At 33.3% G+C, this 13,797-nt stretch overlaps 1 protein-coding gene across 1 annotated transcript in view; it reads left to right on the top strand.

Annotated features, from left to right (window-relative positions):
- Positions 1-13,797, top strand: part of LOC115879645 (cryptochrome-1) — a 121,967-nt gene that overhangs the window by 63,985 nt on the left and 44,185 nt on the right. Inside the window, exon 5 of the mRNA XM_030896543.1 lies at positions 6,296-6,496. Coding sequence (XP_030752403.1) covers positions 6,296-6,496 — 201 coding nt within the window. The remainder of the gene's footprint in view (positions 1-6,295; positions 6,497-13,797) is intronic.

The following is a 13,797-nucleotide window of genomic DNA, read 5'->3' as shown; positions in this document are numbered from 1 at the left end:
GCCATTGAATAAAAAAAATCCCTGATGTTATAGTTTTTAAATGCTGTAGATAAATATATCACTAGTTTAAGAACTAAGAGAGGTGGACCATTACTTGTGGATAGTGACAGACACACAGGACTTTTAGGATTAGAAATATGTTAGATGGTGTAATAGATAAGTGTTCAGTAGTGTCATATACACATAAACTAATTGTTATCACATTTGATACAGTGTTGATACTTTTAAGTTAGATAATAATCCGAAGTTAGGGACCTGGGTGTTTCTTTCCAGACAAACTTGAAATTTAATAACCATTACCTTTCCATCATTAATAAGGCCTATAAAGTGTCTGGTTTTGTTATAAGAAACTGCAGAGAATTTGAGATTTCCAGATTCCCGCGTTTGAGATTTCCACATGTATAATACTTTATAATGTCTTGTGAGGCCAAACTTAGAGTATGCTGCGGTAATCTGGTCTCCAACGGCCGTAGTGTGCTCTGAGTCCATAGAAAGAGTGCAAAAGAGATTTCTCAGATATATCCGAGACAACCATTTCTATCCATATATGTTTTTATACATGTCAGTCGAAAAAAAAAATATTTCTGAACCATGTAATAACTCTTTAACTAGTGATACTAATGACTCTTACTTGTTTTCCTTCATTAACTTGAAAAATAGGGGTGATTTGCAATTTTGTATTACCCATCAACAGATGAAATGGATGTATGTATTATGTATTAAACCTGAAAGAGTAATAAAAAGTCATGTAATTTTCCACAATTACAGGCTTACAATGCCAACAGATATAATCATGATATAATACTTACTAAAGTCCTTAACTGTTCTACGAGACAGATAAAAATGAATTTGAAGAGATTGACAGAGAACCTACCATTCGGTGAAGATACCCGCTGAGACCATTAAAGCTATGGGTGATTTTAGTATCGACACTCTTCACAAACTGTGTGTTCTTATATGGCCAACTGGTAAGCATGTGAGTCGATATACATGCCGTTGCACAAGAAAAGCTCTCCGACAGATGGTAGCAATAATTATAGAACAATAGTCCTTAGAACAATAGGCTTATGTCACATGCAAGTAAAATTCTACTCGATATTATAAATGAGCGCTTAAAGCATTATTTACTCCCACAGATCCCTGACGAACAAACAGGGTTTATGCCAGGAAAAGGAGGAAGAGAAGAGATCTTAAATGTGAGACTGAAAAAGCATGTTAGAACGTACTTGTGCTTCGTCGACTACAGTAGGACTTTTGATCGTCTAAAGTGGAAGAAGCTGTGGCTGGTGTTGGAAAAGATGGGAGTACTTAAACATATTACTATATATATTCCTGTTCGTCTTAAAAATGACCGAAGTGGGAACTCGGAACTGAATCTTAAAAAAAGATTTTATGTAATTACCAGACTCAAGTTAGATTGGATAATTATGCATATGACAAATTGTTTAACAAATTTATGTGAAGACTTCGTAATATAACAATTAAAATATACTAGGCAGGATGATAATGAAAATACGAAAGTAAATGAAAATATAAAAGCAAATGGATTCATGACCACTTATTATTTATAAATAATCAAGAGGTTTGAAGGTAATAAGACTAAGAAAATAATTTTGTTTACCTTGATTAAATAATGCCAGAAATTCTTAATTAATAAATTGCTCGCAGTAACAAGATATGAAGTAACAATATATGAATAATAACATTCAATCTTGTAGCTCCAAGATAAAGTTGTTAGGTCTACCGATTTTGTCTGTAAGCTACCGACCTACCGATTTAAACAAAAATCTAACGATATGTTCAACTGCGTCTTTAGTCTTTACAAGAGAGGCACTTTAAAAGTCTGACACATTTGGACTAAAAATTAAGAGATCATCGCGTCGTAAACGGTATAATCTGACATTCGTAAATATTATTGTTTATTAAATTTTGTTTAGAAATTATCAGTTAAGTCATAGTTCTGTCTGGTCGCAAAATTACGGAAACATTCTCAAAAATCCTTTTTATCCCTTATTATGTGCTGTATTCCGAAGTGCATTTCCGAAGATGAAATCTTTAGGAAATATTTTGTCTCATTCATTTACTAAAATTGAACCCACACAGACAAGAAGAAATTTAAAAAAAAGATCTATCGGAAATATAAACGATTAAAACAATGCATGTTTTTACTGCAAACGCGTCGTTTTCCTGTCATTATTTGATGACGTCGGTGGGTTCTAAAATCAAAGTTGACATAGACATTTCTTTAATAATAATGACATATAACAGATGCCGTTAGTATCCAGTGACGTCATAATGGTTCCCGCGCTTTTGTTTCTGTTTGAATTAGTTTGGCGAGGATTACAATATTTGGTGTATTGCTCGTTGTATTGTTTTTTTTTATACAAAAACACATAAATTAAGAAGCTTATTATCTGAAAGCAAAATAACACTGTACTCTCGACTGAACTGCTACGGACTAGGACTGATTTAAAATTGGAAGATAAAATGAATTTTAAGGCAGCTCAAAAAATATGTTCCATTGAAGTCCTTGAATTAATTAATACTGTTGCTGAGGGTGCAGGAACCAAGGAATAAATTTAAGAATGATGAACTTAGTTATATGTTCCTATTCGGAAGAAAATTTGGATTTAAAAAGAAGGTTATATAATTTATGGTATTGTTTTTTTTTACGTATTTGGCGTAAATGGCTAATGATGAATAATAAGAAAATTGGAGAACATTTTACTTCAAGTAACTGTTACACATGCATCGAGTTGAACGCTCGCGCTCTGATTTAATTAATATGCTTGATGAACATGCTCTGATTTAATTATACATTTTCGAGAAAATCTAAACCTCACAGTGGATATGTTCCTTCCTTTGCTTTTTAGCAGTCAAAGCTATGAGAAAATATTCCGAGCCACAAGGTCCATGACAAAAACGCAATCTACGGTAGTAAATTATAGTATTAAAGACATACTGCAACGATTGGACAGAATTAGATCGATCAATAATATTACCCATGATTTAAGAGCTATAATACGTTTCCCAAGAGAGCAGACAAGATTTGAAAGAGTTCGTTCTAAGGGCGAAAACGATGCACAAATTGAAGCGCAGAGTGCAAATAATGAGGTGAAAGATATTGAAAATGTATTTACTGATCAATACATCGAGAATATTGTGATGGACTCTTTGCAGGAAGCACTTGCTGTAACTGAAAAACTTGGAATGCAATCTGCAGTAAGTGATGAAAATCAATCTGTCATTGATGATTCGCAAATAGCCGAAGAAAGTATTTTTGAAAATCAAGAGGAAGAGATAGATGATTTAAGAACAGGAATCGACCAAACTAATGAGCAAACCAAACTAACCAAACCAAACTCTTTTATCGAGTCGATTTTGGATACTTCTTTCAACTTTCTGTAAAGTTTGGAACTAATTACAAATTTCGTATGCTCAATAGTATCAGGTATTCCCAAAAATATATATGGGATTTCCCAGGAGGTATTCAGGAATTCCCAGGAGGTATTCAGGAATTTCCAGGAGGTATTCAGGAATTCTTTAGCTATTAGGAGGTTTAGTGTACAGAATTTGGTTCAGCTGTTACCCCTCGCCCCCCCCCCCAAAAAATTAACAAAGGACAAAATCTGAGTTAAGAAACAAACTAAATACGGACAAGTATTTTTGTGCTTCCTCTGTCTAAAAAATATGTTAATAAAAAGAAAGTTGAGAGTTACAGCTTTCCGACTAAAATTAAATTAATTAAAGATATGAGTGAACAAAATTTGTACAAAGGTAAAAAGTGACTGATATCCCTACTTCTTAGTTTTAAAGGTTTTTATTAATATATTATTTAAGTTAATAAGATTTTTTGATATTAAATAATATCATACCTAGCTATTTCTAATTCTTGTTATATTTATTTTATTTGCGTGTTCAATTCTAGGAACACATAGGAATGGTAATTTTGTACTTAAATATTATATTTTATTTTGTTTGTGTAGTTTATTATACTTTTGATTTTGTTTGATTATTTGATGAAATATCGATATTTATTGTTAATAAAAGAAAGTCGTGTAAAATTATCTAATTATTTTATTTAATAAAACTTTTGATTTATAAATAATAGATCATGAAATAGATAAGAAATAAATATACTATCTAATAAATCTGGCAACCCTGTTCTACCACTTTTTTTCCCAAATATTTTCTTTTGTCGAAGTTCCACCGCTGACGCGAGGCCAAACGCTTGTGACCCTAAGGGTGCAGCCACACTATCCTAAAAACGGCGTATCGGCGTAACGGCGTAATGACCTTGAATAGATTTCCAGTAATTCTATTGGCTGAAACATTCATCTGTCAGAAATTTTATCTGTCAAATTCATCTGTCAAAAATTTCAGCCAATAGAATTACTGGAAATCGATTCAAGGTCATTACGCCGTTACGCCGATACGCCGTTTTTAGGATAGTGTGGCTGCACCCTGAGTGATCTTCTCACTTCTCGTGTCACTTCTTCTAATCAGTGGACGGGAAAACAGGTGTTATCTTTTTTTATCGGATTGAAAATCTCCTATTGCTAATAATAATTTATAGTCTGTTAAACGACAGGATCCCGGACAGTGAAAACAGTGTCTTCCATTTTAATTCACTGTCAAATTGTATTTTCTGTCATTCTTTGGATCTGTCGATCAGGGGCCGGAAAGTGAAATAGCAAAATTGGTTCAACCGTTTCCACGGAAATTTCAAATAAAATAGTTCCAGCCTCGGGCGCTAGGTGGTAGTGCAATTAATTATTAGGTTAAAAAGTTGCTACTAGTTATTGCCAGATGGCGTTCAATCAGATTTTTTTTGTAGTTTCCATAGTTTCCAACGGCCATTGTCATATTATTGTCAAATTCTCAAAAAATATTGTCGTTGTCACAGCGCCAATCATAATATTATCAAAAATAATTATCAAAACCATCAAAACGTTTTTCAAACTAATTTGTTATACATAGATAAATCCAACAAGTTTAGATTGCAAAACCCGTAAAAATTTTGGGTCGCGAAATTATTTTGGGTCGCGACCGTTATACGCGATCTGGCGCTGCTATAGCGGTCGCTAAGAACAACGGCAAACAAAAACAGAAATAATTTTCTCTTGTCAAAGTCAGAATCTTCAAAAATCATAATAATCTTTCAAAATCTAAACCGCTCTCATTAAAGAAATTCCGAAAAGTGTTTATAGCGTCCATTTTCAAAGTAATTATTGCTATCTTGTGAGTTTAATTCAAGTTTTATTTACTCCAACCGGTGATAATTGTGAAAAAGTGGCATTAAAAACTTAAAAAGCTGTGCTGTGAACTGTGAACTGTAAAAACCATCGTGGATCGTGGCATAACGTCGGTTTCTAATGCTTCATAGGTATTTCATACATGCGTCCTTATATAAAATAAAGTTTCTTGTATGCAACACACTGTATTTTATTTACAAAATTAAACGAAAATAATAATAACGTTGAATAAACAATATTTGGCGATATAATTCCGGAAAAAGCCGAACCGCTCCAAAATTTTCAAAAGTTTTGGGTCGCGACCGTTGCAAGAATAGCGCCAAATAGTGTTTACATTGTCCTTATGGGCACTTTCCAATCTAAACTTGTTTCATTTATCTATGTTTGTTATATGTGTTTTTATTAGACAATTCATTTTGTTTGTGGCCCTAAAAATATAATGTAAGTCATTTATTTTTGCTATCATTTAAGTACCTATTTATATTTACTCCATTTACAAAATTTTGGGCGTATTACGTTGGTCTTGTTTTATTATAATAAACGATGTGTAAATATTTGACTTATAATTAAAATCTTTAAATAATAAATAATATTTACACATGTTTGGCTTTAATTTTATTTAATAATTGTATAAATTATACTGTTAAATCTTATTTTTTACACATCACAACGATACTTGTTATTAGTATTGTTGAATTTGTGTAAAAAATAAGATTTAATAATCAAATTTAATTATATATTTTAGAGTAGAATTCAATAAATACGCTCATTTAAAAAGCCCGCGCTTCGATCCATTTAAAACAAGCCCTACTTAATAGATGGCGCCACTTCTGTAGGACCATTTTTCAGTATGGCAGAGTCCATTCTTTTTCTAGCTAGGTATCTCCTTTGCTGTCGATATCTCCCCTGATTCGTAACACTGACTATAAAGCAGATGTTAAAGAATGTGAATATGTTGTTATTTTAAAATGGTTTATTAATAAATGAAAAGCTGCAATTTATACAGTACGTCTAAATTTCAATAAAATTGTTCTTTACAGGGCGGTGAAACGGAAGCTCTGACACGACTAGAACGTCATTTAGAAAGAAAAGCATGGGTTGCTTCCTTCGGTAAACCAAAAATGACACCACAATCTCTGCTACCTTCACAAACGGGTTTATCTCCATATTTAAGATTTGGATGTTTATCTACTCGTTTATTTTATTACCATCTTACAGATCTGTATAAGAAAATTAAAAAGGTAAATATATAATCAACACTACCTAAAGGTAAGGCCGAATGGCTTAGTCGTGACGCCATCAACTGGAGGTTTTATTTTAAATCTGAGTTAGCCTGTACTAAATATAAAGCTTGTGCACGCAAAACGTCATTACAGTTTGATGACAGTTTTACGTGTACCAAGTTAGTAAATATGCAAACGTACACGTCAAATAACATTGAGGTTAGATTACTCAATGGGTAAATAATTTTCTTTGATTTTCAGTATGTTAAATAAGCCTTAAGCAATATCATTATCCAACTTGGATAAGTATTTATTTTATTTGACGATCTTTTAAGAGTTTTTTTAGGAAGGATATGATGCGCAAAATGAACAAAAGTACCTTCTTTATCAAAAGTAGCCGATCTATCGTACATTTTACTTATTATAGAGAGAAATTGGACCAAAGAAAGCACAAAATGTCAAACAGTCCTTAACAACAAAGATAAAATACAAGAAGACTAAAGTGTTCCTGGATGATATCTAATTGTCAGATTCTGACACAGATTTTCCGTTAAATATCAAAGGTGCTAGGTTTAAAAACCAATTGTCTGGTTCTGACATCGATTTAGATTTTGAAGCTGATAATAACCCAATTAATGAACTTTTAGATAGAAATCCTAAAGAATGAATACTTATTATTAAAATTTGTAACAAAAAAAAACGAATTTTACAATATGCTCGAAAAGCAATTGGCGTATAAGAAAATGGAGAATGTTATGTAACAATTTGTGGTGTGAAAGTTGCTTAAAGCCTCGGGATACCTGTGAGATCAAGAATGGCGTCCTCCATGTTCAATTTAATATTTTTTTGGCTACGATATTTAGTAAAGTTTGAAAATGACGAATTTTCCAAAATTTTCTGCCTAATAAATTTTAAAAAGGAATTTTTAAAAAGAATAATTTTGTCTGAAACTGAAAAAAAAGCCATGTTCAAAAGTGCCCCTGGTGATCATGGGTTAGTTCCGGTTACATTTGCACGAAAACATTAAATTAATAGATGGAACTATTGTAATTTTTTACAAATGTTTTTTGTCAAAAATCAATGGATATTTACCAGTTTGAAAAAAGTTGTCCGGACCGTACTCCTTTCCTCCCTATTAATTAATTTTACGAGCGATATTTTTATTAATTCCCTTTTTATATAAATGCTTCTTTATAGAATTTATTTGTCAAAGGATCGGTGATCAGTAATGGGAGGTGAATAAATATCCAATATATATAATAAAAAAAAATTGTATATACCTGGTATATATGTTAAGCCGAATTTGTGTAATTGCCGATTTCATAAATTTAGCAATTTTTTGCCGAATTCGCGAAATAGGCAGCATCGCTGCGCATTTCATGTAATAGGCAAAATAATGTCCCAATATATTAACTGGGCATATAATCTTTTGCCGATTATTTGAAATAGGCAACCAGCGCTCGATGCTCAATAACAAATGAAAATTATAAAAATTGAAGGTTATGTTCATGTTTAATTGAAATTTGATTGTTTGTATTATTTTGAGTTTTGAGCGACGTAAACTATAACAGATTTTTTACTTTATATTAATGTGTTGCGACATTAAAACATGACTGAAGCCGGTATAAATAGTAAGATGTGGAGTGAGGAATACGAAAAAAAAGTAATCCGAATTTTGCAAGGTTGTGAAAGTGTCACTAAAAACAGAGAGTACTACCATATTAAAAGTTCGTTCAAGCTAGAAAAGTTTGCTGGAATAACAAAGATATGTCGAAAAAAAGACAATAAAATAATGACTACCAAAACAAATGCATAGCAAATCATTCGAGATTTGCATACCGCTTGTGGACATAAAGGAGAGAAAAAAACCTACAAAAAAGTTGCAGAACATTATGCTAATATACCAATGGTTATAATAAAACAGTTTATTGAACAGTGCGAGAGGTGTACAGAGAAAACAAAAAAAGTATACAGTACAGGAATTGTTGTTAGACCCATAATAAATAAAGATCTTAATTCCAGAGCACAAATCGACTTAATTGATTACCAAAGTTTACCTGATGGTCAATACAAATTTATTTTGCACTATAAGGAACATTTAACAAAATATAGTATTTTAAGACCGCTAATATGTAAACGTGCTGTTGAAGTAGCCAAAGAACTTTTAAACATTTTTTTGGATTTTGGAGCTCCGACTGTTCTACAATCCGATAACGGTAAAGAGTTTACTGCAAATATAATCAAAGAGTTAGGGACTCTCTGGCCTACCTTAGTTCTTGTGAATGGGAGGCCACGGCATCCACAAAGTCAAGGAAGTGTGGAAAGAGCAAACGCTACTGTAAAAAATGCATTAGTGGCTTGGATACGTGACAATAAGACTTCTTCTTGGTCGTTGGGCCTAAAATTTGTGCAATGGGGTATTAACACAACTTATCATGATGCTATAAAAATGGAACCATACAAAGCTATGTTTGGTCAGCTACCAAAATTAGGCTTAGGTTCTAAGATACCACAAGAATTTCTTGCTGCGATATCCAACGGGATAACAGAAGAAAATATGGATGAAATATTAAAAATACCAGATAATGAGAGTTGTAAGGAGAATGACAATGGACATGAAATAATGAAAGATACAATGCCAGAAAATTTTGAAATATATAATATAGAAGAAGACTTAATCTATAAGTTACAACAGACACAACTTCTGTGCCGACTGCTGGTTTTGGTGAAATATCTAAAGAGGATACAAAAGAATTTACACCAGAAACACAGATAGAAACCGTTCAAGATGAAGAAAATACAGAAAATTATTTAACTTTGCAGGAAGTATCTACTACTGAATTTCAGTCAGAAGTTGTAGTAGAGCACATAAACAATGATAACAGCAAAAATATTGTAATTTTAAGCAATCAGGTAAGTAGGACATTATGCTATATTAAATAGTTAAATAAGTTATAATTCTTTGCAGCTCCTTGAGAATACCATAGAAAATGAGGATGAGGTGACAGTTCTACAAGAACTTATTTCAGAAAGAACATTGAACACCGATATAGCATCACCAAATCATCCTGCTATTGACTTAAGAAATCTCGCCTACAGAAATATTTTACAACAGGCTCAGAAAATGACTGATCTATCCAATAAAAAACTTGGGTCATTTAGTGTTGGAGATCACGTGCTTCTAGGTAAAACAAACGTCTTAGTAAAATTTTTTTTACTAAAATTTTCTTTTTTTGACATTTTTAGGCATTCGTGAATTTGACAGAGGAAGAGGCGATCCAGCTAACTTAATTGGTGTGGTTATAGCAGAAAAAGAAGGAAAATTTAGAATTGGTACAAAACATGGCATTGTGGATAACTGGTTAGAAAAAAATTCCCTGCAACCTACAAAATTTAAGAGATTAAAATTAAGCGACGTGCCTGATCATGAACACAATATTAGAATGTTTGTTCGTAAAAGTTCAGTGGGTTCCGGACAAGGATATAAAAGATGCAATTGCACCAAAACATGCAACTCAATGAGGTGCAAATGCCTAAAAGCTGGTTTCATGTGTAATTCAGTTTGCTATGCTGGAAGAAGTTGTACTAATACTTAATATTTAATAAACATTAGGTATTAGTACTAAATAATATTTAGATATGTAGGTACCTATATTAAATAAAAATATAGATACATAGATACATGTTTTTTATTTTAAAAAAAAGTTTAAATCTGTGACTATATTATAAAGTCAAGGATGGTCTTTGCTTACTGCTTGAAATGGACAAAGTTAAATTTAATAATTGCCTATTACATGAAATGCGCAACGATGTTGCCGATTTCGCGAATTCGGCAAAAATTTGCCGAATTCATGAAATCGGCAGTTACACAAATTCGGCGTAACATATACACATTGACGAATAGTGGTAGTGGTAGTGAGGAATACCTGGTATATATTGGTATTTAATATTCTGCCTGATAATTACAAAAAATCGATTATTCACTTAACCTAAACTGTCGGTGTAAAATTCGAGATTGGTTCGAAGAAAAAAAGACACATCACAAGTGAATTGTCTTGAAAATGTTATGAAGGGTTTAGCAAATTACCGCTCAAAGTACAAATTATGGTCCAAAAACTTCCTATGGAATGTCCAGGAATGTCCTCTACATGTCCAGTTTCTTGGTGGAAAGGACTGCGTGGAACAAAATCTTTCTCCAAAGTTGTTATAAGAATTTTAACTGCTCCAGTTTCGTCGGCGGAAACTCAAAGATCATTTAAAGAAATATCTTTTATTCATCATAAAAAAAGAAACAGATAGATAACCGAAAAAGCTGGAAAGATTATATACTTATCTCACAATAGGAAAATAAATTTTGAGTCCAATAAATCTGAACGAGAATCAGAACCAAGTACTTCATATTCTGCACAAGTATCTTATGCTGATTCTGATATTATTGACGTCGAGTATCACAGTTCCGCTTCTACTGGCACTTTAATGTCTAATAGATATGGATTGGAATTCAGATATGGACTCAGACACGAAGCTGGATGACACGAGTGAAGCTGATGGTTTCTGTTTGAAATTTCCATTACTTTCTTTGTTACAGGACGTTAAATTAACAAAATAAACATATTTGGGAGTTCCACAACCAACAACCTATATAAGGCGCTAACTGCAACGGCTATTAAATTGTATTAAGAACTTGAATTTCCAGATATCATTGCCATAACTGAGCACTGGTTGAATTTTAATGATCCTGTGTTTGTTAAAAATTATACCACAGTAGCCAGATTTAATAGAACAAATTTTTCTCATGGAGGTACTATGATAATGTCTTTAAACAACGACTTTTCCGAGGTAACTAGGTACAATGATTTGTTATCTGAAAAAGTATTCGAATTTTCCATTGTCCACCATAATGCTTATGACCTTTACATTATTTGTATTTATAGAACACCTGACTCTGACGTGCAATTATTCTGTCATAATGCTTGAGTCCCTGCCCTTGAAAAGCAAACTAATTTTGTGTGGTGATCTTAATATTGACTTTCTTGGTGTATGTGCTGCTCAGGAGTTTCTTCGGTCCATTTTTGATTCTTTTGGAATGGCCATGCATGTAGGCTCACCTATCAGAATATCCAATACCAGTTCTAGTACTATAGACTATGTTGTATCATCTTTTGATCCTAACTCCATCGCCTGCAACGTCTTTAGCTCGGGTCTCTCCGATCATGAAGCAGTTTTAACTGAATTTTCGATAAAGTCCAAAATCAAAAATGCCCCTCGTAAATTATGTCGTATTTTTTCAGAAAAGAATGCTCAAAAGTTCAGCCACTTATGTAAAACAACCAACTGGGATACTAGCTCTTATGATGTCGACACCGAATTTTCTATTTTCGTAAAAACATTAACCAGTCTAGCGTTCAAATCCTTTCCTCTTAAGCCTATAAAAAATAAGCATAATAAACCTTTGGACCACTAAAGGTCTACGCATATCTTCTAAAAACATGCGTTCATTATCTCACTTAAAAAAAATTCGCAGACTCTCTTTCCAAATTACGTAAAACTATACAGAAAAATTTATCATAAGACTATAAGAGCCGCTAAGGACCTTTATTATAATAGGAGAATAGTCAATTCTGGTAATGTTGCTAAGGAAACATGGTCTATTGTGAATGAGTTGAGAAACAAAGCTTTTCTTCGTCTAGCAATATCTCTACCTCGCCTGAGAACCTTAACGATTACTTTGTAAATGTAGCGAAAAACTTAACTAATACCATATGTCCTCCTCATGATCCACTTTCTTATCTCTCTAATGATAATGTAAACTTACACAGTTTCTTTTTTTCGCCCGTAGTTCTTGAAGAGCTTCGGAGTACAATTAATACCATCAAAAATAAATCCTCTTCTGGGACCGACGGGCTAACTTTAAAAATGTTTTCGAATCTGCCAGAAAGCACTCTGAATCACCTAACAACTTTAATAAACATGTCGTTCCAAAATGGTGTTTTTCCAAAATGTCTTAAGACGGCAATAATCATTCCTCTGCACAAAGGAGGAGACAAAGATGAAGCTTCTAACTATCGCCCAATTGCACTCCTTCCAACGCTATCTAAGATCATAGAAAGGTTGGTTAAAAGAAGGCTGGTATCTTTTCTGTTTAAGTACGAAATACTTACTGAATATCAATTTGGATTTCTAAGCAACAAGTCCACAAATGACGCTATGTTTTCCCTCCTTAATAAAGTTTACTCCAGCCTAAACAACCATCATTCTACAGCAACAATTTTCTGTGATTTTTCTAAGGCGTTCGATTGTTAATCATAAGATCTTAATTAATAAACTGCAGCACTATGGGTTCAGGGGATCATCTCTCGGATAGTTTAAGTCGTATCTGAGCAACAGAAGTCAACTTGTGAGGGTGGATACCACGTTGTCTTCTAGAAAGCCAATAGAATGTGGAGTACCACAAGGCTCAGTACTAGGCCCTGTTTTGTTTCTTCTTTTTATTAACGACATTGCTAACATAAACATCAGTGGCAAAATATGTCTTTTTGCGGACGACACTAGCTTCACTTGGAGCAACAAGGACATCGCGGCACTTCATAGGATTATATCAAATGACTTAATCACCATTAAATCTTGGTGCGATTCGAACCTCCTGAGTCTCAACATTTCTAAAACTAAGGCTTTGTCGTATAAAAACTCGTTGCAGCCTTTTGTACTTGACAACACCACCATTGACGTCGTAAAATCCGTAAAATTCTTAGGGCTTGTTGTGGACAATTCTCTGAAATGGGACATACATATCGAAGCTTTGTCGAAAAAATTGAGCTCTGCCTGTTTTGCATTAAGGTCTGTTTCTAAGGAGCTTAACTTGTCAGTGGCTAGAACTGTTTATTATGCACTTTTTGAGTCGCACCTCAGGTATGCCCTTCCATTCTGGGGTACGTGTTGTGCGGCTCAATTTGACCGCATTTTCAAGCTCCAGAAGAGAGCTGTTCGATATTCACTGGGACTAAACAGCAGAACTCATTGCCGGGGCTTTTTTAGAGAATTAAAAATATTGACTCTTCCTTCCTTATTTATATTTGAATCCGTTTGCCTAATACGTAAACATGTATCAGCTTCTCAAGAAAGGCCATCTCACACTTATCCACTCAGGAACGCGGAGCAAGATCTTTATCTACCTACCCCACGCTCAGAGTTAGTTAAAAGTTCAATATTATACAACTCGAAAAAAATGCACAATCACCTGCCATTTGAAATCAAATCCATAACATCATTTTTTTCATTTCGCAAAGCATTGAACTCTTATTTACTAGACAAGGCTTTCT

This window comes from Sitophilus oryzae, unplaced genomic scaffold, assembly GCF_002938485.1.
Source record: "Sitophilus oryzae breed Bouriz unplaced genomic scaffold, Soryzae_2.0 scaffold_1582_pilon_pilon, whole genome shotgun sequence".
NCBI classification, from domain to species: Eukaryota; Metazoa; Arthropoda; class Insecta; order Coleoptera; family Curculionidae; genus Sitophilus; species Sitophilus oryzae.
This window is presented reverse-complemented; position numbering and strand designations above follow the sequence as displayed.